General features: G+C 38.3%; 1 protein-coding gene across 4 annotated transcripts; it reads left to right on the top strand.

Moving 5' to 3' along the window:
* The first annotated feature begins 16 nt into the window (after window positions 1-16).
* On the top strand, window positions 17-20888 carry micu3b (mitochondrial calcium uptake family, member 3b). 4 transcript variants are annotated; one of them, XR_006011126.1, is made up of 16 exons: window positions 17-333; window positions 1710-1857; window positions 4596-4627; window positions 4789-4867; window positions 8377-8424; window positions 8531-8613; window positions 8701-8772; window positions 10774-10815; window positions 12453-12548; window positions 13045-13133; window positions 13293-13464; window positions 15444-15552; window positions 17110-17267; window positions 17812-17880; window positions 19831-19900; window positions 20247-20888. XR_006011126.1 is itself a non-coding variant. In XM_041991060.1 (15 exons), exons 1-14 carry the CDS (start codon window positions 97-99, stop codon window positions 17878-17880), a joined length of 1434 nt encoding a protein of 477 aa, XP_041846994.1. In that variant the 5' UTR covers window positions 17-96; the 3' UTR covers window positions 20247-20888. The 4 variants fall into 4 exon arrangements, 3 of the variants coding, with proteins under 3 accessions (XP_041846994.1, XP_041846993.1, XP_041846995.1); XM_041991060.1 differs by lacking the exon at window positions 19831-19900; XM_041991059.1 differs by having other exon boundaries at window positions 19831-20888.
* Window positions 20889-25387: the final 4499 nt, after the last annotated feature.

Genomic DNA, 25387 nt, shown 5'->3' with positions numbered 1-25387 from the left:
GAGCTTGGAGCACGAGCAGGCGGTTTGAGCAGCTCTGCCCCGCTGCGCGTGTGTGTGTGTGTGTGTGTTATCGGTTACGCCACCAGTGTAACAGTCATGGCTGCACTGCGCAGACTTGTCCTTTCGTTCACCAAAGGCTCCAAAACGGGAACGTTTGCGACAGGGAAACAGCAAACATCCTCGAAGGCGACAAAAGCGCTAACAGTGGTCGCAGCGGGAGCATGCGCCGGTGCCGCCGCTTATTACTACCGCGGGGGCCCCGAACTGACGAAGAGCCAGGTCGAGTCTCGGCTCGTGCACCTGGCGCTACCGGCAGTCTCCGCCGCCAATAAGGTACAGTGGAATATTTGTTAAAGCGGCGGGGCTTTAGCTCTAAAAACAGGCAGAGTAAAGCTAAACAAAACAAAACCAACAAACAAAATGCTCCAGATTTTTGTGCGTGAACAACACCGTTTACAACAGAGACGTTAATTACAAGCGCGTGAGGTTGCTGTTATAAACAGACGTTAATGGCGTTACTATTGGGAGCTATCCGCGACCTTTGGTGCTGAAATGGCAAAATGGTCAAAAGACTCAGAGGATCACGTGATCAAAATAGCGGCCATACTGGAAGGTTTTGTTTGCTTTTGCTGCATGTGACACCATTTGTGTTTTCTGCTTGTATTACTTAATTTTCATAATATTTACATTTGGGAAGTGTAGAATATCTTACAATTTTAACACATTTACATTTCCTTTTCTTTACATGGTGAAATGAGTACAGGAAGAAGTATAAACCCAACAAATTCCTGTTGCACACAACTCATTTTAACAATTTCCTTACTGTCCCCCCCTGTATATATAACCCACACAAGATAGAGTTTATCTACAAAAACTAAACAAGACAATGATGTTTCTGGATTTAAACACTGCCATTTAACTGATGCTTTGTCCATATATTTTAAAATCCAATTTCACTCTTAAATTATATCCTCTTTTTCTTTTTGTAAATAAATTATTTTATTTTTGGAAGTAAGCTATATCTTACTTTGAATATTAAGTATATTATATTAAATTTAGTAACAGATTTCTTTCTGATTTTGTAGCCAATATAAACCCTGATTTATTATTAACATCATATTATATTGAATTATCGAACTACTAATAATAAGCTACACACTGCAGCATTTTATCTTAAACTTATTAGGAATCCATTTTTTGCCCCCACCCATGCTGCCCTGTTAAACACACGTGTACACAAACAAGTAAGCCATGTCTGGAGTTCACATTCAATTCCCTGCAGAGAAAATGTCTCTTGAGCTATCCAGAGACACAGGAAACAGGACACTTGGGGCTTGGCAGAAGGGCTGATATGTGATAAGGGGTTGGTAGTTAGAGAGGAGGGGAAGACATTCCCTGTGTGTTTGCTGTGTGCCCAGTGGACCTGGCAATGTGCCACCGGACAGAAAGATCCACTCTGTCTTCACCAGACCAGCCTTCTGATCTGGCTGGTTTGGAGCAGTTGTAAGGGACATTATCTGCTGCGTGGGGATGAAAACTAGGGCTGACATAACACGCACCCCATAAATGAATTAAAACATGGGCCTCTTTGTTGTACCATGTGAGTGAAGCTTTTCGTGACAAGAAAAGCTTTGGTGGATTTAATAAAAAGCGTCTCTCAGGCAGCATTATCACTGAAATGATTTGGTGTTTCTGTGTGTTGCTTCCAGAAGCAGAGCTACGGCCTGGATGGCAGAGATGTGTACATGTCGTCCTACGAAAACAGATTCCGGCTGTTCAGCTCACTGGAGTACGAGGGCCAGCTCTACATGACACCACTGAACTTCGTAGAGTCCGTCACCCTGAACGAGCCCAGGAGTGAGTCTCTAGCACTCAGCACATCCCCAGATATTAGAGAGGGAAGAATTATTTCATGTGAATAAATATTAAACATGTTTTCTTTGCACTGACACAAACAACATGACATGAACATGAAATTACAGGGATCACTGAGGGTATTTATTTCTCATAATCAGCAAAACCATAAAATCATAAAAACTGATCATGTCAGTAATCATGAGTTTAATCTCCTATGTTCACTCTTCATCTCTTTTGTGACCACATAGTTCTTGGGACTGTGGAGATCTATTGAAATGACAATCAGAAACTAAACCAAGGATCAGGATGTTTTGCACATTGCTTAAAAAATTGTATTGACAGATTGTTGTTGAGCTGAGTTTGAATGGATTAGCAGCAGATGGTGAAATTTGAGGCCTTAGTTACACAAACATGGATATTTTGAAAAGTTTCTCTAAAAAAAATCACATCCACACTGCATTATTTACAAAAATAATCTGCATTTCAGAGACAAAACACAGCCAGAACACAACAAGTTCAACAGTGACAGTTAACTATATAATTCCACGGTACAAGTGAAGTACATGAGCCTCGTTGTTTTCCAAATTACTAGTATCGACAATCAAAGACAAATGAGACAGTTCTGGTTCTGGTTCCATTGGAGGTTTTTTCTTCCTGTTAAGAGTTTTCCCTCTCTGCTCCAAATAGGGAAATAAATCAAAGATAAGATTCAATCAAATCCATTTTCTTAGCAACACATTTATTTCTAATAATTCATGTGTACAAACTCCATTATTGCAAACTTGAGTAATGCAGATTCTATCATGGATTTCCTTTAATTAGATTATATTTGGACTATAATGCATTGTAATGCAACATTATAATGTAACTACAATGCATTGTCTTGGACTGTGTTTGTACAAGTATCTTGAGATGACTTTGTTTTGACTTTAGGCTGTATAAATAAAGCTGGATTGAACTGAGGGCAAAAGAAATCTCGAGGTTGTTCCATCTCTAGGGGTTTGATTGAGTCTAACAACGCTGGCAAATGGCTCTGTGTTAGATTATATAACAGTGACCACAATCTGATGCTTCCTTTCTTTAATATATTTGGGATTAAATGAGCATTTATGAGCAAACATGTTATAAGGTTAGCATAGGCGCTATCTTAATGATTTTTGTTTGTAAGGGAAGATATGTGTGTGGACATCAACTAACAATCAGTCCACGTAACAACTCTCATAATGGACTTTTTAGATATTTGAAAGAATTTTCATTATTTTAATGAGCCAAAGACTGTGTTTATATTGAGCACAAATGTAAAGAAAACTTGTTAAAATACCCGTGTTTGTGTGTGCAGAAAAGGACAAATCTGGAATATATTTCAACAATGTCAACAAACTGCTGTGTTTTTAACCTTAATTTTAGTCTTTAGTGACTTTTAGTCTTTAGTAAACCTCTGTACGGAAAATTTCTGCACAATTCAAGCAATTTGCATGTGAATACATTTTAATTAAATCTAAGTCTGCACATTGTAAATATATCCTCAATGTGTTTCGGTAAACAAGATGAACCTAAAATAAAAGAAAAGGTCAGTGTTGAACCACAGAAGATGCAGCAGCTTGGAGTTTCTCCAGGATCTTGCTTTTTGCTATAATGGATAAAATAATCTGTGACTGTCATTTGAATACTCAGAACCTGCAGTGACCTAAATTCAGGTATTTACTGTCAGTCAAAGACAAGGGCAGCATGCAAGATCCCTATTTAAGACTAGAACAGTGCCCTGTGCTGCAGAGTTTATACTGCCTTTGCTCCACTTTGTATGAATTAACTACGTTTATCAGCTGCCATTTGCTTAATTACGTATTACATGTCTGTTGAGTCATCAGATAAATCTCCACTCCTTCATTCTCAAATTGCTCAGTTACGCAACAGTTTATTAACAGTTAAAAAAAGTTCTAGTGTTGCTTCCTAGAATATTTTTGTTGCTGAGGGCATGTGAAGCGTCATCAAACAATAAGTTATGGCTTGAAGTGCTTCAGTCATAACACCTGCATAAAGATAGACATCTTTACCAGCAACCTTACTTTTATGGCTCATTTATGTGGCAACAAACTTGCAGGGACCCAGAGAGAATGAATTACTTAGCACGGATGCCGTAAATGTCATGATAAGAAAATCTGGATTGTGATGTAAGACTGAAATTAACACATAAACACACACATTAACACATCACCGCTCATTATCCCCTGGTTGCTAATTGCAAATTTGTTGTAAAATGGTACTTTAGGGTTTTATGGTTTTATTGTAGTTGTAAAAGGTGATGTGTTTTGATGTCCTTGGGGGTGTTTTGGAGGGAAAACATGGATAATGATGCTTTAATGTGAGGGATATTGTAAAGAGCAGTAACTGGTGGAGTTCTGGCTGATGGGGATGTTAATGTTCTCACCTTGGTGGCAGTTAGACTCTTAGACAGGCTTTAAAATGTGTCAGTGGAGGGTTGTTGTCACTGTTATCTTTGTGATTTCCCAGCCAGTTTTTTATTTTTTATTTTTTTTATGACACCTCCCTCTTATCTTTTTCTTTATAGCCCACTGGAATGTGTTCATGGCAACAAACAGCTTATGTTTCTGTCCACATAAACACCTGTTTTCACTTTTGTTTCTCAGCTCCGTCTCTTAAACAGAATCTATCTGTAACCACATATTTCTATAAGTCAAACACTAACTTTTAATCTTTTCTTTTTCCTTTGTGTTTAGGCAAAAGGGGATGGAGGTCCCTCACAAAAAAGGTGAGCTGTCTCCGAAGCGCTTGCTGCCGTTTTACATGAATTTTTCCTCAGATGTGTGAGCGGCTGTAATTACTGTAATGCCTGTAAACACTGCTTCATGTTGGGATTACTCAGATCTTAGAAATGAAGGAGTGATTTGGGATTTTCTTCTATTTTTGCAGGAATTAGACAAGATGCTGTCTGATACCCCGCCTGTTTGGAAAGGATCATCTAATTTGTTTAGAAATCTCAGAGAACGAGGTAAGACTCCACCTGATTTCTAGCACACACAAATACCTTGAATGTTTGTCATTCCCTTTGCACTTTTGTTCGAAGCTGTCATAGCAAGGCCCTCCCATGTCTCGCTGAGAGTGTGTACTGTTGTGCGTGTTGGTGTGGTGTGGGCTGTAAATGCTATCTTATCACTCAGCCAGTCTGGAAACATGTTGCAGATTTGTTCTCAGGTAACCTTGGCAGGGGGTGAGGGGGGTTCAATGCAAATATACAGAACAATTCACACTTGTTTCCTTAATTAAAAGACAAAAAAAAAAAAAAAAAAAAAAGTGGTGGAATTATAAGTTAATTCTTTTTAAGGTAATACTTTCTTGAAAAAAATATTTAAGCTTAAAATAAATAAATAAATGATAAATAATTAATTTATATTTGGAATTTTTACTGGAACTTTATAAAGTACTGTATTCATGTTTAGTTAATTTTTATTTATTTATTTATTTTTTTTGCCAAATTAGTTACTTTCCAGATAATTTTTTATCAATATTTATCATATAAAAAAGTAATATTAAAACTAATTTGAAAATAATACATTGTGAAATAAATGGATAAATAAATAGCCACATGATTCCACTGATAAAATATTAGAGCTAAAAACATTTACATTAGTAAATAGGACAGGGGTTGGTACGTAAGACAGGAGAGAATTTAAAGTAGACTCAAGAAGAAGAAAATATAATTTTTATTTAATTTTTTACTGTCAAACTAGAGCTGCACCAAAGTTTTATGCAACAAAAATTAAATGGCACATGAGCAATTAAATAACATCCCATAAAAAACATAGTACAGCACTGGCTGAAACCAATAAAATGAGTAAAACAGACTAAAATGAGCAAACATCTGTTGGTGCAAACATTGAAAATGCAGGCTTCCTCAAGAAGAAGCCTGCTGTCTTTCTCTGGTGTTGCATTTCCTTACTACATGATAAGGTAGCTTCCACAGAACAGGAGCAGCTACTGGAAAAGCATGATTGTCTTTGTGCATTATAGATGTAACATGGCAAAGCTCCACTTCCACCAGACCATTAGGAACATTAACACCAAGCACCGTTTTAAAATTCATCCAGTAATAAACAGGAAGTCAGTAAAGAGAGGCCAAACATTTTCTGTTCCTGTTAAAATGAAAGAATACAAAAAGTCAAATAAAACATAGAACAAGCTAAAATAGAGAGAAATAAACAACAAAATACACACAGCGAGGTACATTTCGTTTTCTAGAAAATAAATTAAAAAAGAAAAAGCGAACTCTGTATCTCAAAAGCAGTGGGAAATAAAGGAGTTTTAAGATCGGAACTAAGGTTTGGATCAGACTTCAGGTTTTCTGGTAGTTTGTTCCAGATTTTAGGAGCATAAAAACCAAACACCGATTCTCCTTGTTTAGTTTTAACTCTTGTGATGGAAAACCAAAACTTGACTCAGATGACATTAGAAGCCTCGGTGGCTCATGCGGTCTCAGCAGATCAGATGCATATTTTGGACCAGAACCATTCAGGGCCTCGTACAGCAGCAGCAAAATTTCTGAGTCAATTTTTCATCTCACAGGAAGCCAATGTGGAGATGTGAGAACCAGAGTGATATGTTCCTTTTTCTCAGGACACAAGCAGCAGCATTCTGGATTAACTGCAATTATAGGAATTATTTACAAGATACTGTAATAATCTAGTCGAGTTGATTATCTCACTGACCTTTCATGACCACCGTAGAGTACATATGTACAATCTACCGAGGTTCTACCAACAGGTAATTGGATTTTAATGACGTTGTTTTCTTTCTGTTTCTTGATAAACAGAGTTGGACATTCTCTTAAACATGTAGACCATTAATTTAAAGTATTTTAACCCTTTGAGGTTCACTCTCAGAGATGTTTCTTTACATTTTTTTCCTTTTCCTTTGGACAATAATAAAAAGAATCAAATGTTAAGCATCATGACGTGGCTTCAGGACTTCCATGTGTACCATTCACCTTGACAGCCCCTCATACTGTTAAATAATGTCATCACATAGGATCTCTATGTGGATTCCTCACAGACATGCTTCTGAAGAGAACCTGATTTCATGTACGAGGGCTGTGAAATCACTACAAGCCTCACTCAGTTAATAGTAACTCAAACCCTTTAGTATTCCCACCTGTGCCTGCACACTTCCTGCTCAGTGGGCCAGGCGAGCCATCGGAGCATCAGGTCTCACTGTTCTGCTCTCTCCTCTGTTGCTTTAGCTAAGTGCCAATGCCGGGATTTGGGGCTTTTAATCCTGCAGTTAAACGCTGCGGCTTTGTCAGGGGAAAAAAGAACTGGATTGATCTGCGAACAAAGCACTGCTTTAGAGAATGAGGGAGCTGTTTGAACCCTGCTATGTCGAGACATGTCCCACTGGCCACCCCCCTGATCAGCACGGACATTATGAAGCCAGAGAATAGCATTGGATTACATCTCCGGGACTGCCACTCTGTATGAAGTGTTTCTGTGGAATTCTTTGTATTGTCTAACAACATCTACTTGAGCTCAGAGGCTGAGCTGCAGGGAGGAGGGGGCGAGCTCCCTCCAGGAGTGAAGGTGTGTGGTATTGGTGAGACATGGCAGGAATCTTAAAAGATTTTTTTTTCTCCTCTTCAAACAGTTTGAGCTTTAAAGACTTTGAAGGTAAAGATCTGTTGTCATTATAGGGCTGAACATGCCGAGCTGAGAGCTTGCTGAGACAGTGGAGCGCCGATTAGCTCTCCTTTAAAATATCCTTCTAGCAGCATAACTTTAACTTGCAGAGGAAAACATAATAAAAGCACCTTTGCTTTCTAGTCTTGTTTCTTCTCTTGGGTGTTCTTTCTGAAAATATCTCCCTGCAGCAAAAACTAAAAAAAAAAAAAACTAAACAAAATAAAAATCCCTGCAGAGTTCTTTTCCCATAACACCTAGAGCAGTCACCCAGAACTATCTCAGCTCAATTCTCTATCTTTCTGAGCAAACAAAAGCTTGGGAATGCTTTCAGGGGCAGAAGGGAGAAGCCTCCGGAGTCAACTGAGATGTCTCCTGACACTTACTCTTCCCTTCTCCGTGTCACACAACAAAGGGAGCTGAAGGACGCCACACAAAACCTGAAATGTCCATTCTCAAACAGTGACAGATCACTTGAGAATGTATTACACCTTGTTACCCAAGCACGATCAGAAGCCATAGGCCTTAAATTTGTTTGGGTTTGTGTCCAGATAGGTCAGCTTGGTTGTAAAGCTTGTGTTTGTGTGAGGGGAACACCGAGCATGAAGTAAAAGGCACCTTTTAAGATGTTATCAGCAAGCACAAGAAGATTACTTACGTCTGGAGGTGTGCCGTGTTTCTTTGGAAGGCTTATTCATCTCAGTAGCGCGACTTTGAACATCTGTAAACACCCGGAGCTAACTGGTTAATGCTATTTGATGCCATCATGAGAGGGAAAAGGAACATTTTGGTTTTTGTTTCTGGTTTTGACTTATTTTTCTCTCTGCTCCAGGTGTCATCAGTTACACAGAGTACCTCTTCCTGCTCTGCATTTTAACAAGTTAGCACACATTTCAACCTAATTAAACACATCTTCAAAATAATTTTTATGTTTAAAAGAATGTTAAACATTTTTTGAATGTTAAACATATTTTGTTGGATTTCAGAGCCACACGCAGGCTTTCAGATTGCTTTCAACATGTTTGATGCGGATGGGAATGAGATGGTGGACAAAAGGGAGTTCTTAGTGGTATGAACTTCATCTTAATTGTTAGATATAAAAAATTTACTTGATCAGTTGTGTTTTATTCTTCTTGATACATATTTTCTATCTTAGTTGGAAGAGATTTTTCGTAAGAAAAAGGACAAAAAAGACGTTACTGAGGACTCTCAAATACTGGATGAACAAGTAAGTTTGGATTTTTGTTTGTTTCTTTGCAATTTAACTTTTACCGTAACAAGGTCAACACTTTTTTTCCTCATGAGTAAAGGGAGCAAACAGAGCAAAAAGGAAAAGGGGTTGTTTCGGTTATGATGGCTAATGTTGCTCCATGTTCACAGAATGCAGCATTATGTTTCAAACCTTAATCTAGCAGTAAAAAACTTATTGCTATGAAGATATTTATCAAAGTATTGATGTTTTCTACTAGAGCATGCAGCCTCTTTCCTTTTGCAAACTCATATTTCCATCTCTTTTTCATTAGTGGGATTCCTGCACTTGTGTATTTGTGCATAGCAAACACAACCCGTTTTCTTTTGTTAACCACACGCAAACAAAGAAATTTAATTTTAGATTAATACAAGTGAAGTTTTACATATATAGATGTATTAGGTTTTTTTTTCTCAGGCTTTGGCTCAGTTGGTTTTGGAGTTATATCTGCTGCTCAACTGCAACACCCAACTGCTTTGTAAAGCTACACATTTCAGCTTTAAGTTAGTTAAATCCTTTCAGCCTTTCAGTTTTCATTGAGGTTCATGATTCACCGCATTTTAAACAGGAAAGTAATTTGTCAAAAGGCAGCGTATAAGTGGGTCATACCTCTGTGAGGGTTCATGTCTGCATAGCAGAGTGAAGATAGACGGACAGACATGCAGAAGCTAACAATGCTGAGCCTGTGGAGCTAACACAACAGGTTGATCAAATGATGATGGTCTGAAAGTCAACCTGAGCCTGAATCTGGTTGACAACAATTTATTTCATAACAAACAGGTTAAAATGCCAGAAATGTTGCCCTCATAAGCACAACAACTTAGACTGTGGCAAAAGCCAATGAGCTCTGTATGTGTCAGAGCAAAAACAACAAAAGGAAACACAAACCAAAGAAGCACCTTTGTTACAAGCTGTTCCATATCATGAGCTACTATGTGGCAGTGGAAAGTCAAAACACGAAGGACCCTCCTGAGAACTAGATCGTTTTCTTGTCCTGGGAACAGTCTGCTGAGTCTCACTTCCTGCAGAAAGGATGTAGTAAACATGGTAAATATTACTACCTGCTTACAGCCAAAGTTAGCAGCTAGCACCAGGGCAACTGGCTAATTTCAGTTTTCTGCATCAAAATGTGTGGAATTCCTGTTTTACTCATGTTCCATCTCCACCAAGTTCCAATCCAATTCATCAAACCAACCACGCTCCAAGCTTCTAGGCCTGCTAGAGGAACCACACAGTGGATGAGGTGTAGCTGAGCAGCTAAAGAGCTAAATATTACCTGCAGAAGCTTGTGGAGAACAAAACCAGAGTCTGAAGTAAATTTCTGACTTTATTTAATAATAAATTAAACAGAAACGTGTCTTCAAGTTAAAGATAATGTTTCTCTGTCTCTTACAGCTTGTGCCGCCTTCCCCAGTAGCTCAAACACAAAAGCAACTTAAATACAAGCTTAAACTTTGTATGTTTGTGCTTACAACACTTGTAGTAATCCTACAGAGAACACCGGCTGCTCTGAGATGATTGTGGTCGTACAGGGTAAAACATGCCTGAGGCTTTCATCTCCTTAGGGCTTCTTATGCCGCATGCAGGTGGATGTAAACAGGCAGGGATGAACAGAGCGATAAGAGATACTCTTTGAGGTCTTATCAGACAAGCACAACATGGAGGAGCTTATTCTGCCAGGACAGATGTTAGCATCTCTGGACAGTCTTGAATTAATCTAACGCCCGTATAACTATCAAAAAGATCATTAGAATGAGCACTCTAGATATCAAAGCATAATGATGCTTTGCAAGAAGACAAAATCTGGTAATTCATAAGCCCTGGGAATAACAGGAGTAATCTTGTATCACCAGTAAAGTCATGTCATATAAACTTGATGTCTTTATAGGCTTGTTTCTGAGCATTGTCTTCCTTTAAAATACTTTCTGAATAATGAATGAGTCATTTTTGTGCATACATCATCTCTCTTTTGCATTTCAGAGCCTGCAGCTTTACGGTCATAGCAAATCCCAGCCAAACAGTGTAAGTATTGTTCTTTTTCCCTGAAGGAAAAAAGAACAGTTCTGCTTGTTGCATGTGTTTTTGGAATGTGGTCCTCCTAACATGAGTAAGCATGGAAAACAGACGTATCTCAGGGGCTGACACCACCCGCATTTGTCTCCGTTAACACCAGATTGCCTCTTTCACATTCACTGAAACTGAAATACATCACTTTTTACTCTAACATTATCTGACATATTGATTCTGTGCGTGTGTGTGGTAAAGAAGGGGGGTGCAGTACCAGATGATTTATGTACTCACTTTTTGACAATGTTGGGCAAGAGATTCTACTTCAAAAAGCTCTTACCCAAAGACTAACAATGTTTTTGCTCAGACCCACATGTTTTATTTTTACAGTTTCTTGGGGAGTGGTATTTGGGCTCAGGTTACCTTTTCAGATGGGTTTGACCATGAAGACACCAGTCAGAGAGGAGAAACAGCTCTGTGAAAGCCACTCAAATAGAAGAATCTACACCAAACAAGCCCGTCTTTTTTCTGTATAAAGACTTTACCTTCGGGTACTTTTCTTTCCAGTCCCTCTACTTTAATGCAAAAGCTCAGAATCGAAATCTTTCAAGCACGCATTCAGTTGCAGGGATGCCTTCGGTGCTGGTGGTTGGGCTTTCCCCTGAATATTATAATTACAAGTTTTACAGTCTTTTCATGGGATGAGATGGGCGCAGCATGGGGCATTGAAAAGCTGTTCCGTAATTAGCTGTGGGATTGTGCTGTAAATCTCTCTCTCTGCAAAAAAGCAATGAGGCGCAGAAGAAGAGCTGTTTAATCAGCTGTCAAATACATTGCTCCCCAGGCTTAAAAGCTGAACATCTAAAGATAAACAAATATTAATTATGAACTTAAGTAAGCGGCGAAGTGTCGGCTTTTACTGCTCGCTTGTGAATGAGACAATGTTGAGACTTCAGAGGCACGTATCTGTTTCGGTTCATAACTGGATGAGGAATTAGAAGTATTCCTCACTATTTATTAGATGGAATTTCTGTGATCTTTCTATTAAACATGAAGCCATTTGCAAGCAAACTGTTTTGTTTCAGTGTTCCTGTTATACATCCGCTGTTGCTGATGAATAAAGGGATCAAACTGTAATAATAATAATGTCTGGTTAATGTCGGATCAGGTGTGTTCCTCTATTGAGAAAAATAATTTCTTGTTTCCAGACAAGCAACAGGCAGCAGGTGTGACAGAGAAAAAAATGTTCTTGGAAACGTATCAAATAAAAATCTGCACTTTGCAGCTTAGCGTCGAATGAAAACATGTAGCTGGATTCAGTTACAGAGCTGACCTGACATGAATCTTCCTTTTGGTCTTATGCCTTGCATGCTTTAGACATGTGTTAACCATGTTAACGCAGTGCTGAGCCAAGAGGCTGCATGCATCACTGCAGAGCAGACTCATGCCAGGGCTTCGCTGGTGTTCGTCCTCTAATGTTTCTGCATGTGTCAACACACAGTCCCTTCTGTCTTTTTGTTCGCCTGTCTAATTCTCACTTGCCACTTTTCATACTGTCTGAGTTTCTCTGTCTATCCTCCTCTCCCTAATAATGGTGACATGTATAATACAGATTTTGTCCTCTAACTGCTGTGCTTCAACTGCTGCCACAGGTTCTTAAAAAAGACGGTCAGCATGTGGCAGCCCCAGGCATGTGGGATGTTCTCAGACGTGGCACAAGTCAAGTTCTGTTTTCTGATCTCTCTGAGGTAGCCAGGCACTCTTTAAGATGCTCCTTCATTACCCGGTCATACAACAACATGATGTGCTGCGGTTAACATTTAAGTGATGTTGCGTTTTTCTAAGAAATCCCTGGATAGATTTCTGTTAGCGAGACCAGTGGACCTTGTTCTTGGTTTACATATCTATCTCAAAGTGAGCAGCATCTCCAATGAGAGGTGTAGCATGTTTAATGATTGTGTTGCATGGCACGTGTTTGGATCATGCAGGAATGAAAAATCTCAGATCAATGATTGACGCACTAATTATTCAATAGCAGAAACTATTCTGTATACCTTATTGCCATGAAAGTTTTATGTGTACAGCATGCTGGATTTAAGATTTGGCCCAAACTTTAACTAAGTTTGGTCTAATCATTGCAGCAACCTGTCATTGTTTGCTGCATTTATGGGAATATATTACTTTTGAGGAGGTTTTAAAGCTACGAGGAGTTACGTCAAAGAAAGTTTTTGTTCCCTCTCATAGCACGTGGATGAGAAAACAGAGACAACACTGCTGGTGCATTTCTTTGGGAAAAAAGGGAAAGCTGAGTTGAAATTTGAAGATTTTTATAAGTAAGTTTTTTTTTTTGGTCCATGATTAATGACTACCCCTAAGAAAATAATTTTCTACTTATACTAATAAACCTTTTCATCATTATACAGCAGTAACTTGTTAAATGTCCCTTTGTATATGCCGGCTCTTGGGGATGAACTTCCTGTTGTCTCCTCCAGGTTCATGGACAACCTTCAAACAGAGGTGCTTGAGATAGAGTTCCTCTCTTACTCCAAAGGTATGCCCACCATCAGCGAGGAAGACTTTGCTCGCATTCTTCTTCGTTACACAAACGTGGACAACGTCACTGCGTATTTGGAGAATGTGCGTCACAGCTTGCCAGATGAAAAGGTGCGTTTTTATCTGCTCCCATTTGTAGTACCTAATCAGAATTTTAAACCAGCAGCTCATTGGACAACAACTGCAGCAACATCTTACAATAAGATTAGATTATAATTAGATTAGCTGAGCTAGATTTAGAATTCCACATGGCCATTTAACTGGACCGCCATCCTTGCTCCAGTATACATGTACAGAAGAGGATGCATGCACTGACGTATGTCCAACATGGAAATACTGTGTAAAAAATATTCAAGAGTCTCTAACTGTATCTGTTGGAGATTAAAATTAAACTGATTGCATAGATGTCTTTAAGTTAAATGGTGATTTTCTCTGATGACATGTTGACGAGTAGCTATAGCTTTCAACAAGTTAATCCATGTAACTAAAGAAACAAAACATGTTAATTAGAGCAGGAAAAGGGAATTTGACTGTACACTTATGCTTTACTGTTTCAACACAAAGATACAAAACCAAGAAATTTTGGAGCTTGTGTGGAGTGATTTGACTCACTTGAGTCTGGTTGAGTTCATGCATTCAGGAGTGATTTCATCTCCAGTTACAGTCTCAGAATGTGTTAATCCAGCTTTGAGAGTTTTAGTTTCATACAACTGCATTTGAACCAAATTTTTTTCCCATACTCTAAAAGTCCAGTATTGATATGACGAACCCAGCAGTTTAGATTTTTTTTTAGACAGATCTAAATTCTTTTAGTTTGGAGAATAAGGGAAGAGTGCTAACAGCAAGCTCTTCTTGCGACTTAAGAAAGTGCTTCACACAACCCCAGTTATAATGAAATAAATCAAATAAATGATGAAGTTCAATATTGTGATTTTTGTCCAAATTGAACTTTTTGTCCTTTTTCTTAGATTTTATGCTAAGCTAACAGATTTAACTTCATGTTTAGCAGGCAAACACATTACAGTCTTTTTCACAGGATGAAGGTACATGATCCAAAATGCTGAAATGCCACAAAACAAACAACACATAAAGCTTAGAAGTGGAAAATTCCACCTTAGTTTGACTGACAGTTGCTAAAAAGACATAGCAGTACTTTTACACGAAGTGCAGCAGTCTCTCAGTCTGAGGGGGTTTCCAAAGCATCTGACCTTTGCTAATAGGCAACAATTTTTTTTTTGGCAAACATAAAGCTTACATTTTCACATAGCTACATGGGGTTATCAAGTCAAAATAGTCTGTAATGACTTTATTTTATGGTATAAGGAAGCATTTACCTCTGTTTCTTATGGTAATGGTCTGTGAATTAGCTGTTGAGTGAAACAGTCTCATTTCGGCTTTAATTTGTTTCTCCTCTTGGCACGCTGACCCGCATGAAAAGGTGCCAGCAGCTCCTCAGCCGCCTTGAGTAGCCTGTTGCTAGATCTCTATTGATAATCAAGTGGGTCTCATCATTGCACTAAGCGATATTTTATGGCTCCCACATTGTTAAAACAGCAAAGCGTCACAGATTAGTCATTACTCCATTTGTTAGGCTGTGTGTTGTCTGTTCGGCTGGGCCCCCAGCAAGAGAAACAGCTAGTAGCCACAGGATGGTTGAGTGGACATCAATGGGCTCAGTGTTTGAGTCATCAGCCAAGCCTGAGATGCTTGGGGATTCATCACGTTTGTTTTTGTTTATTCAAGTATCAGGTTAATCTGCTTTAAAAAAGTCTGCAAGCGACCTGACCTCTTCCCAAAAGCTACAATCCTCCCCCCGCTGCTGACAGCTCAGCATGTCCATACTGCACAGGGAAAATCCAGCAATGTATACTTTGCCTGTATGGGTGTGTTATCTATCTGATGGCTTCAAGCTCCCACACACACTGAAGGATTCCTCGCAAGATGAAAGAAGCCAGATTATGTATTGTGTGAATTTTAGCACCGTCCTTTGCTGGACTGTCGACACATGCAGCCTGCATAGGTTATGCAGCTCTTCTTAATATCCAGTTCATGAATAAAAGCATTGTTTTATTTCTGTTTCTTCTTGTCAGGGAATCACTTTTGAGGAGTTCAGGTCCTTCTTTCAGTTCCTTAACAACCTGGAGGATTTTACCATCGCTATGCAAATGTACAACTTTGCGAGCCGATCTGTTGGTCAAGGTAAACCCCTACAGTTTTCATTTTTAACACAATAACAGATAAATAACAAACTCATGCCATATTAAAAATCTTATTAAAAATCAATCAAAGATCAAATTAAAACTGAATCAGTGTTCAAAATTTGGCATTATCTTGGTGAGAAGTTTATTTTTGAGCATTTTGGCTGCTTCGTCACTTCAGTGGACTGAATCTATAAAAAACGACTTTATCCTCCTGATCTATGAAGATTCTGATGGTTTGTAAAGCCTTATGTTTAGATGATGGCTGCAGGATGACCCATTTGATATATCACACAATTAAGCACTCAGTCGTTGCATCTGATATACTGGTCCACTCTCCTTACTGCAATAGGGTTTATTAGTACTCATATTGGTACCCAGTATTGGCAAGTACTCAAATGTAAGTACGTGTACTTTTATGGTATTGGTGCATCCCTTATTTCAGGCTACGAGTTCCAAAAAAAGTTAAGTAAGTAGAAATGTTACCATTTTGTAGTATTACCTTTACTTCTCAAAATGCTTGAAAGACATGCTGTGATTGAGGAAACAAAGGGATGAAGTGTTTCTGTGCTTTTTAACCAGAAAATTGGAATTATGATGTGGTACAAAACCAAGAGCCAAAATAATTCAAAACCTGATTTGGAGATGATTTGAATGTTTGTCCCTCTATAATGTAAAATATAAAACAATGGGGAAAAGGATGTAGACCTACTATGGAAACCTGTTTTCTGGTCCATGGACAGCATTGCGTCAGGAACTGTAATTCTTACAAATCTTAATCTTAAATCTTACAAAGCAGTACGCGTAGCGAGTAACTACCACAAATACCACCTTCAGCAAAACTTTGAACAATGGTGTGTCATATGGTTGTATCAGAGCTATGATGATAATTTAAGGAGATAAATACATTCAAGATTTGTTGTAAAACAACATGTGATTAATTCAGGGACATCATGTACTTTCTTTTTCAAGAAAATAAAATAAAATAAAAAAAAAAAAAATACAGCCACACATACTGACTGTTAAAAAAGGCTAACAGACTTCTTTTTTTTAAAAGTTGCTAATCTGAAGTGCAGGAATGGACTATAATAATAAACTACATATTATATCTTTCCTTCAGTTAGACTGAAATGGAAAAAAACGCTGATTTAAGTTTTTTTTTTGCACATTTTTCATATCATCCCAACTTTTTCCTGTTTAGTTGTTTTACAATTTTCTTATTATTTATAGACGACCAAAGTGCATAAAGTACATTTTCACAGTCTGAATTCTGCTCCTCATGAGTAAACTAACTTCTCTTCTAATAACAGTAATATTTAATAAAATTCCTTTTACATCTTAACAGCTTTCATGACAACATCTGCGGCTGTGAATGCAGCTTGAGGTCCACCTGTGCTTATCGCCTCTCCCTTTCTTCTTTAACTCAAACCATTTTCTGTATGTTCATTGGTTTATGCTTCAGAATCTAATGGTTTAGAATATGTTTATATTTTAAATAAATATATGATAGTATGAGTGTGCATTTGAGGTGTTAATTAACTGCTCCTTTCCCTCTCAGACGAGTTTACACGGGCAGTCTACGTTGCCACAGGAATCAAGCTGACCAAGCATTTGGTCAACACGGTCTTCAAGATATTTGATGAGGATCATGATGGAAAACTCAGTCACAAGGAGTTCATTGGTGTCATGAAGGACCGGCTGCACCGTGGCGATGGGGTAAGACCTCGTAAATGTGCAGGTAAAGGTAGCAAAGACCCACCCGGTCTGGTCTGCTTTCGTCCCTCTCTGGAAGACTGAGTGGGAGGGAAGCAGTGTAGAGATGCTGATGGCTCAGGTCTGGGTCATGTGACCAGATGTGGGCATTCTTATTTTTTTGTTGTTGTTGTGTTTTGGATAGATGGATGTTAAGATGAAGGATTCACAGAGAAATGTGGCTTCATGCTAAGCGCAGAGATGCTTGCTCATCTCTAAAACAACACTTTGGCCTACTTAAGCAGCTATTAGTGGGAAAGCATCATGTTTCTGGTTTAATTATGAACCAGGAATAATTATGTATCTCTTTTTCTTTAGGGAATAATGAAGTGACATATCTCCATGCCATTATGTCTTAATTACATTCCTCACACATTTTGTTTCTGAAACATGCTTCAGTGCTGAATTGTTGATTTGGGGTTTAAGATATATTATACTGCCATCTAGTGGGGCATAATGAGATTTTCTTTTGTGGGATTTAATTTGACCTTTTCTTCCTCTCTGTCAGGGTCCCAGAGTGGAGGAAAAGTTTGTCTCATTCAAGTCCTGCATGAAAAAGGAGCTTTCGGGCAAATAGGTAAAAGGCTTTTCTTACTCTGAATTTTCTGATAAATGGAGCGAAGTGCACATGTTTTAAAAGTTCACTGTGATCCTAAAAAGGGAACGTTTTTTGTTTTACATTTTCCCCTAAAATAGTGTCTGAGGCACTCTGTAGTGCTATATAGTCAGTCTTTTGAATGTGTTTGGGGCCCATACTCCAGAGCATTAGGTTACACTGTAATATTAACGCCTGAACAACTGCCACCGGATACCAGCTTAGATCTGCATACATGAGCAGGGAGCAGTGCAGTTTAAAGCTGTATAAATGTTTCAAAGCAAAGGCACCTCTCAGAAGCTTAATAATAATCCCTGATAATAAAAAAAACAAAAAAACTTGGAAGCAACTTGATTTGTGTGATTTTGCAAAAAGTTCTGCTAAATGAATAATTAACCTTGAGGGAAAAGAGGAGAGTAGTTAAAAGTTATTTAGACATTATTTTTCATTTTTATCAGAATTAAAGTGGAAAGAATTAAAATTTTACTGAGCTCCTTCTGGTTTACTTTTGTATTTAAATATATCACATATGTAGTGAAAAGAGTTGTTGGACTTGTGAAAAAAAGAAGTTGTCAGATGGGACAATGCTGTTAATATTCATGATATTTTTTTTTCCAAAGCTGGGCAAGTTATCCTGTAAGCTAAGTCACTGTGTTAAGCTAGGCAGGTTAGCATAGCTTATCTTAGCATAAAGACGTGAAACAGTTGGCCTGGCAATCATCTCCCAGCATCTTTGAAGATTATGGAGCAACAAAAAGCAAAAAATAAAAAAATAACAAGCAATCAGGTAAACAAAAGACACATAAATTGTACTTTTATGTTGGGTTATGTGGGTTAAGTAAGTCTTTAGGGTTTGAAAAATAAATTTTTAGATGGAAATGCTTATTGTTGGACTTTTTGGAAAGAAAAGCTTGATCAGTTTCCCTTCTGAGAGTTTGAAGAGATGATGCTGATCCATCACAAAATTGTGCTTTTGTGTTAGGTTACTTGTATGCGGGTCAAAATAATTTCAGGGGTTTTAACAAGAAACGTTTGTGATAGTAATGCTCATTGTTGCACATTTTGGAAAGAAAAACAGTTTCCTGCTGAGAGTTAGATGTCGTTCATGTTTTTGTGTGTGTGTTTGAAATGTTCGTGCAGGTCCTCAGAAATTCACACTACATATTCACAAGCTGCAATATGCAGGTAACCAGTAGGGGCAAAGTAGAGACCAATTTGACTGGATGTAAGGTCACAGGGTCGACAGCAGTAAAAATGACAGAATGTTTCAAGACACAGTGTGTTTGATTTACAGGCCTTCAGTCTACAAGTTAACCAGATGCTAAATTCCTCTATTCCTCTTTGTTTTGTTTTGTTTACACCCTCTAAATTGGGCAACTCTGTCCAGTGTGAGTTCTCCATTGTGGCCCGTAGCGCCAGTGACACACATTTTACCATTTTGTCTACTCTACTGTATCCAGTGTTCAGATTTCTGCTGTGAAACTTGATGTAAATTGATGCATAATGTGATTGATAACTCCTCATTTTCATATTTAAGGATAACATTTTAGGAAACTTTTATTATATCATATATCAGTCTTATTGTACAATAAGTTACTACATGGGAGTTTAATTGCTAAATGATTTATTCATAAATGCTGCTTTCTTCACATGACTATTGACAGTTTGTAAACATATATTCAGATATTAAACACCTTTAGTTGTAGCTGCTGTCGATATTTACCACTTAATTGCAGACCAAATGCAGTTGTATGGCACTTTGAGGCTGTTTAGTTCATTTCTCTATGCTCTAGTTCCTCAGTTTCTAATTTTTCCCACATAAGACACAGTACATGAGGGACTTCTTTAAACTGGAATGTTGGAAAGATACACAGTAAGGTAGAGAGAGTGCAGCTCACACAGTGATAATTTTTCTTTTTGCTTTGTCACCAGGTAAACACCCCAAGAACATTGCATGCCATACAGTCTGGGTCATCTGTGTCTTCTCTGTCAGCACAGAAAGGTTAATGCATGCTTCAACACCATAGAGCACTGCTCTATGGAAGATAAATAAACAGGATGTGGCACAAACAACAAGGCGCTGGCCTCATGCAAAACTGTGGCAAACGGTCAAATAAACATGACTGACCCTTTGAGAACAACCAAAATCCACTCGCTCAGTGTTACCAGACTCTAAATTGCACTATTAAGCTCTTTTAAATGCTTTAAAGATGAGGTTTAAAAATTCATTCTTGATGACTTTATTTATTTAGCTAAAAATAATTTAACTTTAATGCTGTTTCCCATGTAAGACTGTTTTGAATTATTTATGAACTCTTATTTATCTGGGTTTTCTGTTTCCTGCTCAGGTAGCTTTTGTCTTGTTCAGATTTTGTCCTGAGCCCGACTGTCCAGTTGCAGAACCCTTGCATGCTTGTTCCGGTTGTCAGTTCTGCAGCCTTCTGCACAGCTCAAGACAGCACCTCCTCCTCCTCCTCCTGTTCTCTCCAAAGCGCTGCAGCTAAAATCCTCCAGAGCCAGCAGGAACACACTCGCTCAGTCCGTAGCTTTTTCAGTGTTTAACCATGGGCAGCTAACAGTGTTAATCATTTCTTGGCTGGTAGAGAGATGTGCTGTCATTCTCCTGGCAGGGATGACCTCTTTACAAATAAATATGCAAAATATTGAAGCCATATACTTGGTTTGCTCCCGGGACACTTGGCTAAGACTGCCAGTGGTTTTAAAGGAGCAATACGTACACATGACCTTTAAGATGTTACTGAGGAAGTCTTGATGACTGATGTTACCTGGTTTTCTTTATGTGGAAGTGGGTGCTGAAAGATATTAATATGCCACAAGCATAATTAACATTATTCGAGACTACTACTTTCTCTCGATACTAGCTGTTTGGATTTGATTGTTACCTTGTTCTTATAAACATGACTTTGACTGTTAAACTGAGTTCAGGTGCAATTATAATGTGCAATAAATATTAAAGTATTTGGATTCTTGGTTGTTTTTTTCTTCTCTGTTCTTTCACATACAGTCAGTAGTTTCTTGCTTTGTTGAAGCTGTGATCAATCTTTTCATGCATGTCAGCTAATAGACTGCGAACCACTGTCACCTCCTCTCAACCAGCCACTGCCACATGTCTTTTCTTTGTCTTTACAGTGAACTGATGGCAGGACCACAGCAGAATAAATGAGTTGTTTCAGTCTCAACTTGATGGTTAATCATTAACAACATTAATCATGAGGAACCTGAGCCTGTGTGGGTGTTCTAGACTGATCGGGGACTTTTTATCTTTAAATGATTAATTCAGCAGGGTAATAATTTGCTCACACTCTAATCCTGCACTTAGTTAAGGAACGCAAAAGGGGGTCCTTTAAGGATTCTGCAACAGATCCCTGACTGTGTTATCCAGTCTAAGTCCTTCATCTGTACCTGAATGAGAAAGGAGATTTTCTACAGTCCTGGTGAAAATGTTTGGCTTGCTGAAACCTAAACATGGGGTTTGTAATGTCTAATGTAGAATTAAAATAAAAGAAGCAAAGCACAGGTCTGTTCTCTGTGCCTGCTTTGACCTAAAGAGGGTTGAGACTCTCCCAGCTGACAATGCAAGTACCAGATCATAAGTCTGTCACAGGGATAACACAGAGACAAACAAAACACTCACACACAGACACACACACACACACAAACACACACACACACACTGCTGCTGAATATCAGATAAGCTTAACATTCATGTATATAGACCTTGGAAGGAAATACAAGCCAGCTAAAGCTTCAGGCAGAAGAGACGAGAGTGTTTTAAACTTTGTTATTTTTTTATGACACTTTTATGCAAATTTTGTTTATCTTTTTCTTTTCTGTTCTCTAACTTTTGACACCAGTTTCATCCACAAATAAAACGAAAGCTCAAAGAGCCCACAATGTATAAAGCTGCCAAGACCTGGCAGAAGCGTAATGTAACTTTACTACAAAAAAACTAACAAATAGAATAAGGGAATTAAACATAAAGTAAATAAAATAGAGAAAAAGCCTGAATCCAGGCACAAAGTGGGTCAGTGGATTTGGGCCTCTCTTTTGAAATCTAAATTTGGATCGGATAAGTTCCAACTAAGAAAAAATAAAAAATACCAACACAGATTCTGAGTGGACCCCTCTGGCTTTTAAAGACCTGTGTGATTGTGTTGATCTAATTCTAACATTTATTAGTGTCATGGGAGGCACACTGCCTGTAATAATTTGCACATAGTTATCAGCAGTAAATGACAGCACAACATTGGATGCATTTTTGCTGTTGTGGTGACATTGATTTGCTGCCTATTAGCTGGCTTCACTTGTCCTGTGGAAGATGTGCAATTATTCAGGTTAAAGGTTTCCCTCAGGGCCTCAACACTGTTTACAGGTTTAATAATGTGTTAATTAAGAAGGGAGGAAAACGAGTGTTTGATTGCTAGTTTGATAATTGATATTTAGTTGTAATGATTTGTTCAAATATATGTTAACTGAAATATTTTGATGCATGTGATTAATTTTGTAGATCTTTGGCAAGGCACGTTTATTTGCATAGCACATTTCATGTACAGGACAATTCAAAGTGTTTCACATAACACATTAAAAGCGTTACAGGTGGTGCAAAGAAAGCATTCAAAAGTAGTAAAAAGCTGCAACAAATAGTAAAAATCACAATAAAATAATAAATTACATTAAAATGATTAAAGGCAAGATGAGTTAAAAAGTTACCGTGCAGATTTCATGCATAGGCACATGAGATAAGAAATGTTTTTAACCTGGATTTAAAAATGTCTACATTTGGTGAAAGTTTAATCTCCACTGGCAGTTTGTTCCACTTGTTTGCAGCATAACAGCTAAATGCTGCTTCTCCATGTTTAGTCTGGACTCTGGTCTGGACTAGTTGACCAGAGTCTTTGGATCTAAGAGCTCTGCTAGGTTTATATTCTCTGAACATATCACAGATGTATTCTATTCTAAACTGTTCTGGGATTTGTAAACAATCAGAAGGGTTTTAAAATCTATTCTGTAACTGACTGGAAACCAGTATAAACTGGAAATCAGTGTAAAGATGTTATAACTGGTGTGATGTGTTCAGATCTCTTAGTCTTGGTTAAAACTCTAGCAGCTGTGTTTTGGATGAGCTGCAGATGTTTAATTCTCTTTTTAGGAAGTCCTGTTAAAAGACCATTACAGTAATCCAGCCTACTGGAGATGAATGCATGGATGAGTTTCTCTTGGTCTTTCTGGGAAACTAAACTTTTTAATTCTGTTGATGTTTCTGAGCTGGTAAAAAGCTTCTTAGTGAAGCTTTGATGTGGCTGCTGAAAGTCAGATCTGAGTCTATCAACACTCCAAGGTTACCAACTTGGTCGGTGATTTTAAGAGCCCGAGTCTCCAGGTGTTTGCCAGTGCTAACCCTCTTCTCTTTGCTACCAAACAGAATCATCTCAGTTTTGTCTTCATTTAACTGTAGAAAATTCTCCCTTATCCAGGTGTTTATTTGCTCCAGACAGTGACACAGTAAGTCTGTTGGGCTGCAGTCGTCTCGACAGAGACACATAAAGTTGTGTATCATCTGCATAACTTTGATAATTAATGCTATAGTTCTGTAATATTTGAGACAAAGGGAGCAGATACAAGTTGAACAGAAGAGGTCCAAGGACTGACCCCTGGGGGACTCCACAAGTCATGGCCACTGGCTTGGATTCATAGCTGCCGATCGTAACAAAATAACTCCGGCCTTCTAAATAGGACCTGAACCAGTTAAGGACCGCTCCAGAAAGTCCAACCCAGTTTTCCAGCCTGTGCAACAGGATTCTGTGATCTACAGTGTCAAACGCAGCACTGAGATCCAACAGAACCAGGACTGATACTTGACCAGAATCAGTATTCAACCTAATGCCATTTAACACTTTGACCAGAGCTGTTTCAGTGCTGTGATGAGGTCGGAAGCCGGACTGAAATTTATCAAAAGTTCCACTTTGATTTAAAATGTCATTAAGCTGGTGAAATACAACTTTCTCATTATAGAGGCATCTAGAGTCCTTTTCTTTAGGAGTGGCTTAATAGCAGCTGTCTTTAGTGACTTCGGAAAAATGCATGATGCCAGTGAGCTGTTAACCATAAGAAGGAGATCAAAGTCAGATGGTAAATGTCCAGAGTGCATGTTGTTGATTTCAAATGCCAATTTCTTGTAGGATTTTTAAATTGACCATATTAAATTGTGACATAACATCAGAATTTTTTTCCAGGTTTTAAACACAGAGTAGCTTTCTTGTTTGACTGTGTGGAATTAATATTTTGCCTAACTGTTTTAATTTTTGGCAAAAAAAAAGTTGACAAATTGGTTGAATTTCTCAGTGGAAAGGAGCTCTGGGCTGAACTGGGATTTGTAAGATTTGTAAGTTTTTCAATCATAGAGTGCGAGAAATGTTGATAATTTCAGATAAATGCAACTGTCTGGCCTTGGACAGCTCATTGTTATAGTTACACAAGCTTTGTCTGAGCAGCTCATAGAGAATTTGAAGTTTATGTTTCTGCCACTTCCGCTCAGTTTTTCTGCATTCTCTTTTTAGGCTGGTGACCACAGTGGTGTTTCTCCATGGTGTTTTCTGCTTGTTCAAGGTGCTCTTGATTCTTATTGGTGCCACAGCATCCATTACATTCAAGATTTTCAGAGTGAAATGATCCACAAGTCCATCAACGGACTCTACACTGGTTGTTAGATAGCTATGCCTTCCACAAGCACTTGTTCTTTCATTAATGTACCTCTTCCTAACCAAGGAGCAGGTTGTTTGGACATTCTGAGTGATCAGTAAATCAAACAAAATACAAAAATGGTCAGACAAGCAACAGAGGAAATATCAACACCTTTTGAAATAACCAGGACCAGAATGTGACCCTGAATGTGGTTCGGTTCTTTTACATGTTGCCACAAACCAAACATGTCCAATATGGAGGAAAATTCCTTGACCTGAGAGATGCATCTGAGCCTCAGTTGATTCATCTACATCTACTGCTCACAGAAGCCTCATCAGAAGATGGCATGGAACGGTAGCTGTCAAGAAGCCTTTTGGTAGCAGATCCTTTGGAAATCCAAAAGGAAATCTGTTTCCTTTCTTTCTTGGAAGGGAAACATGGAGAAAATGCTGAGGTATTCCAAATGAGACAAGATCTGGACTGAAGACTGGTAATTTGACATACACGAATCCTCCTCAGAACCAGGAGTTTGAATTTTTTAACCAGTGTGGGATCACCTGGACAGAAAATTAAACTAAATGCATGCATCCAAAGGAGAGCTTTGAAATCTTATTCTAGAAGTCTGGTGAACTATCACCGAAGACCAAAGAAATTATAAGAAAGATTGTGTAAATGGGCTCAGACTGTGTAGAAGAATAAAGATCGTACAACATATTGACTTTCAAGCCAAACTCTGCTTTAGGCTAATATTTTGTATTTCTCTTGATGTTTGTACATTTCTATAAAT

This window comes from Melanotaenia boesemani, chromosome 7 (assembly GCF_017639745.1).
Source record: "Melanotaenia boesemani isolate fMelBoe1 chromosome 7, fMelBoe1.pri, whole genome shotgun sequence".
NCBI lineage: Eukaryota > Metazoa > Chordata > Actinopteri > Atheriniformes > Melanotaeniidae > Melanotaenia > Melanotaenia boesemani.
Note: the sequence above shows the minus strand (reverse complement) of the source record. Positions and strands in the feature narration are given on the sequence as shown.

Bases quoted from the DNA above. Each gene is read 5' to 3' on its own strand.
- micu3b (XM_041991060.1), top strand. From the start codon at position 97: ATGGCTGCACTGCGCAGACTTGTCCTTTCGTTCACCAAAGGCTCCAAA. The intron at 1,858-4,595 runs GTGAGTCTCTAG...CTTTGTGTTTAG, and splicing joins CACCCTGAACGAGCCCAGGA to GCAAAAGGGGATGGAGGTCC. The intron at 12,549-13,044 runs GTAGCCAGGCAC...TCCCTCTCATAG, and splicing joins TGTTTTCTGATCTCTCTGAG to CACGTGGATGAGAAAACAGA.